Below are 4742 nucleotides of genomic sequence, written 5' to 3'. Positions count from 1 at the left end.
ACCCCTTAAGTTCTTAAGTGCTATTTAAGATCTAAACACAAAACAAAATTATTATATTAGTTTGGAGAAAATTAATTCCCTTATTTTCTCGGTAGATGGCTGTAGTGATCGTTAACTCGTAAAGTATCGACCAAGATGAATCTATTAAAGCTGGTTTCGGTAAATCAGCTGACTTTTTTTTTTTTGCTTTCGTGTCCACATGGCTGTCAGCCCAGAATGAAACAAGGCGATTTCATTCTTTTCTACTTTGCCAATACTTGGCTTTGACAATAAAACGTACATAACTCTGTTGTTGGTTTAGTGCCCCCACCTTTAATTAACACGCCTTGGTATCGACCAAACAATTTACAATTTATACTCATTGCCGAGGTAACATTTCACACTAAAAAAATTCGTTTGCTGTTTTTTTATTTGTTTCATTCAGCTGTGAGTTACAGGGTGATAACAATGGAAGTCAACAAAGAGAGAATTCGGTACATTTTACAGTTTTTCTTTGGCAGAGACGAATATGCGAAAATGCAAGCCAGGCTTGAATGGGGTTTATGGGGCCGATACTGCAACAGCTAATTATGAGCAATTTAGTTTCGTAGGTTCTGTTCAGGCATTCAGAAAATTACGATAAAATCACTGAAATATTCCAAGTTGACCGGTATGATAGGAGTCGTAGCATCGCCCAGGAGCCACACAGATCGACCATAAAATAGTTGTACACCATTTGCGCAAAAGTGTTATGCAAAAATAATGGATTTCTTTTTTCCCCAAACTAATATTTCTACTCAAGTTTCAATGATGTGGATCTATTTCGTCAGATATTTACCTATATACGTGCTTCATTAAAAACTGGCTTTAGAAACAACCTCGCTCTTACATATGTATGTATGTATTTCAAATATAAAATTTGGTTACAAACGTTTGATAACCCAAGTGAAGAGATAATTACTAACTACTAACTAGGGCCTTGTCAACTGATTAGCCTACCTTTTATCAGTTATTTAATGAGCTGAAATATTTAGATGTTCGGAAGAACAACGAGTGAACTGTGAATATGCAAGTAAATACATACGTACCTATCTATGTATGAAAATAAACTAAGGCGAAAGAAAGGAACAAAAAATGTTATTGAGAAATTTTGTATGCTCCCTATGTATAGTACAACAACACGCGTATAAAAAGGAATCTCTTTGCTTACAGTTATCTGAAAATGCAAGGTTATTCGCAAGCAAAACAAGCATAATTCAATGGATGTTTTTGCTTTTCCTTGAGAGCGGGCGCCATATTAACTGAGTAGTCTGTTGTACAACAGAAAAAAATTAAGTATAAGAGTATTTATAACTCTGGCCATTCATATTGCTTTTGATATATGGCACTTACATGCATATACAATATGTATACATATAGTATAGTAAGTGTAAAGTTAACTCACCTGCGCCATTTGCGGTTTGCGATTAAAATCGCGCGGATCCATGCTATTACTATCCAAATAAATGACCAAATTGCAAAGCAAAACACCATCACGTAGCGTCAACGCAAGGACGCGTATTTCTGAGTCTGGCCAATTCGCTTTGTGATCTGGTGGTATGATTTTACAACGCGTCAGCCAAGCAACACACTCGCGCCACAAATCATTGTTGCCGCCAGCACTACCACCACCGGCAGCCCCTAAGACGCCACCACTGACACCACCTCCACTACTACTGCTGTTGTTTGCCATGGCTACGTTGCTGGGTTCACTGCAGATTAAATTGAATAATGTTTGTAACTGTTTGCTCCACCACTACTTCCTGTACTGGCAGGCTGATAAACGCGTGCACTCTTTCTAAATTTTATTGCTGGGATTATAGATATGGTGGGTCTTTGTTCACAGATGGGCGCTGGAGTTTATAAAGATTTGCGACATACATATGTATGTATATATGTAGCTCAATATTCAACTATGGCGGATACTAAGGAGACTTTATATGGAAATATATTATGTAGTATATATGGAAACACTTTAAATTCGTTCAACAAATATCGAAGTGATACAATTCTTATTTGCTTTTTAAACGCGCCAGCATTGACAGCCAGCCATATGAGCACATATGTATGTATTCATTACAAATAGTCATACATAAGTATGGACGCACAAAAATACACGCGGTTATATACGTACACATGCACGAGTATATGTATGTATGCTATGGAATTACTGCACGGTCTTGACTACTCTTTCAACAAATCATCACGTAAACAATTATTGCCTTTTCTCTATAGTAATAACACTATTTGCTCGCGGTCGCACATCATGCATTTGCACATTTCATTTAATTAATAATAATTTGAATGTGGTATATTACCACTATATGCTCACATTTGTTGCTGCATACTTGAATATATTCTTCTTTTATACAATATTTCTGTTGTGTTTTGTTATTGTTTTTGGGCGTACTTCAACGTACGAGTCAATGAAATCAGAAACTGCAGCTAGAAAAGCGGCGGCGACGACGACTATTTCACCCACATCAGTCAATTTGATCTTTGAATTTCATTTAGGCTTGTCGCCAAGGATGTCCACATTCGACGCAACAAATTCCAGATTCCCAAATACAAATAATATTTCACGAAATTTTCCAAAACACGCACAGAAATTCTAGATCACAATGGAGTTCTTAATTTCCGCGTTAAAAAATTACACTGATTATTGCACTACGTTCCAATTGGAATTTATTTGTCCTCTGAATACGAAGGCCATTGCACAAAATCACAACGACTGCGACAGCAAACTCCTTGCGTCCTGTCAGCGCAAACAGCGAAGCAATCCAATTTGACAGTCAAACGAGACGCGGAATGTTGCCATACTTTTAGTGCAAGAAAGTGAGTGAAAACAGAATGGACGAAAAATATTGTAAAATAATTTCTAATTTATTTACATAAAGCTTATGTATTTGAAATTAAGTACTCAAAAATTAAGTGTCTAGATACCCCAATTGATTTTGATGCGCTTGTTTCAAAATCTTTCAATTATTATAAAAACAAGATACTGGCAATACAGGCAATGATGATAAATGAATGTCATGCAAAGCAATATAGCGATTGGGGCCACGCAGGGTTGTATTTTCATTATTTATTTACAACTTGAAAATTTAAAAACAAAAATTTTTACTTATAAAAAAACGAAAGAATTTTCATGTAAGCCATGAACGAATTGTGGTCGTAATCCGCAAAATTCTACAGACCCAAGGATGATAGAAAAATCGGTTCACCACAGAGCCGCACGGTAGGTGCAATGTAAAAGGGTTCCAGCTTTAACGGGTGAGGGGTAGTCAGAGGCCCGAAAAAGTGATGATTTTCATTAATTTTTTTTTTATTATATCATGTTTCGACTTGACTTTAGCAAAAATTTCATAAAAAAAAATTAATAATTGTAGAAGTTATCGCTGTTTGTGTGGAGCCCGTTTCTCCAGAAGTCGCTTGCGGTGATCATCACAAGTCCTTGGAGATTCATCTAAAATCAAGCGAACAAGAGAAATTAGTTTTATTAATGATCGAAGCTTTTTTTCAGGAAATATTTTTCAGATTTTCTAGAAAAAACCGTCAATTGTTTAAAAAAAAAATCGAAATTTTTCAAAAAAAAATTTTTTTGATCAAACGAGTTTTCAAGTTTTTTATGTTTTTCAAAAGCAGTATAAACTTTATTGAAATCAGAACCATTTCAAAAAACATAGTTTTCAGAAAAACGGATTTAAAGTTTTGCTATCGAGCGCCCTTTGTTAATTGTTGAATAACTCGGAAAGTATTTGTCGGATTCACTTCAAATTTTCTCACAATATTTTTAAGATATTATATTATATATTATTAAGATACGGCGGCCGCCGTAGCCGAATGGTGCATGACAACCATTCGGAATTCACAGAGAGAAAGTGGGTTCCAATCTCGGTGAAACACCAAAATTAAGAAAAACAGTTTTCTAATAGCGGTCGCCCCTCGGCAGATAATGGCAAGCCACGAAAAAGCTCCTCAAACAAAAAAATATCTGTAGGGCGGAGTCGGCTTGAAACTGTGAACAACATCAAGGCGCACACCACAAATAGGAGGAGCTCGGCCAAACACCCAAAAAGGGTGTACGCGCCAATTATACATACATACTTTATGAAAATTCCAAAAAACAAAAAATTGAATTGAATAATTCTGACTACCCCTAACCCCTTAACGTGAATTCCGAAAGGTAATGCCAAATTTGTTGTGATAACAGAGAAGGCCGAGCACCTATAAAATCGTTTCCACGACAGTAGGTTCTGCCATAGACTGTCACTCCAGCAGCATTCCCCGTATGTAAGTATGGGGAATGTTTATGCTGCTACAACAACAACAACAGCACCAATAAAATTCCTATGTTCCGTTATATGTAACAAACCTTTTTTTAATAGCTTTTACTCACCAGACTACAAATAACTGTTCAATTTTTTGTTTTGTTTCTTAGTAATGTTGCTAGAGTGACAACCGTTCTGGGCCGGATATAAATCAAGACCGTGCCGGTAGCGTAAATCCCGACTCTACTGAGAACGTCAACATAACTAAGTAGCAAATATGCATATTTTCAGAAGTATGATAAACTATTTATGTTCATTTTCCAAACGGCAAATTTCCTATATAAAGCTGCTCCAAGGGCCTCCGATATCGAAGGAAAAAAGTAACGATCGTCTGCCAATGCCATTTAGCCGTGTCCAGTTTTAGATTATATATTGAATAAATTTATGCACGTG

General features: G+C 36.2%; 1 protein-coding gene across 1 annotated transcript; it reads right to left on the bottom strand.

Annotated features, from left to right (window-relative positions):
- Positions 1-1414: 1414 nt before the first annotated feature.
- Positions 1415-2887, bottom strand: LOC129238087 (protein vav-like). The gene is made up of 2 exons (XM_054873125.1): positions 2351-2887; positions 1415-1952 (listed from the first exon to the last, which is right to left on the bottom strand). The coding sequence occupies exon 2, from the start codon at positions 1709-1711 to the stop codon at positions 1415-1417; it is 297 nt and encodes a 98-aa protein (XP_054729100.1). The 5' UTR covers positions 1712-1952; positions 2351-2887.
- Positions 2888-4742: the final 1855 nt, after the last annotated feature.

The sequence above is a fragment of the Anastrepha obliqua genome, chromosome 2 (genome assembly GCF_027943255.1).
Source record: "Anastrepha obliqua isolate idAnaObli1 chromosome 2, idAnaObli1_1.0, whole genome shotgun sequence".
Lineage (NCBI taxonomy): Eukaryota > Metazoa > Arthropoda > Insecta > Diptera > Tephritidae > Anastrepha > Anastrepha obliqua.
The sequence above is the reverse complement of the archived record's forward strand: the minus strand, read 5'-3'. Positions and strand labels throughout refer to the sequence as shown.

Bases quoted from the DNA above. Each gene is read 5' to 3' on its own strand.
- LOC129238087 (XM_054873125.1), bottom strand. From the start codon at position 1,711: ATGGCAAACAACAGCAGTAGTAGTGGAGGTGGTGTCAGTGGTGGCGTC.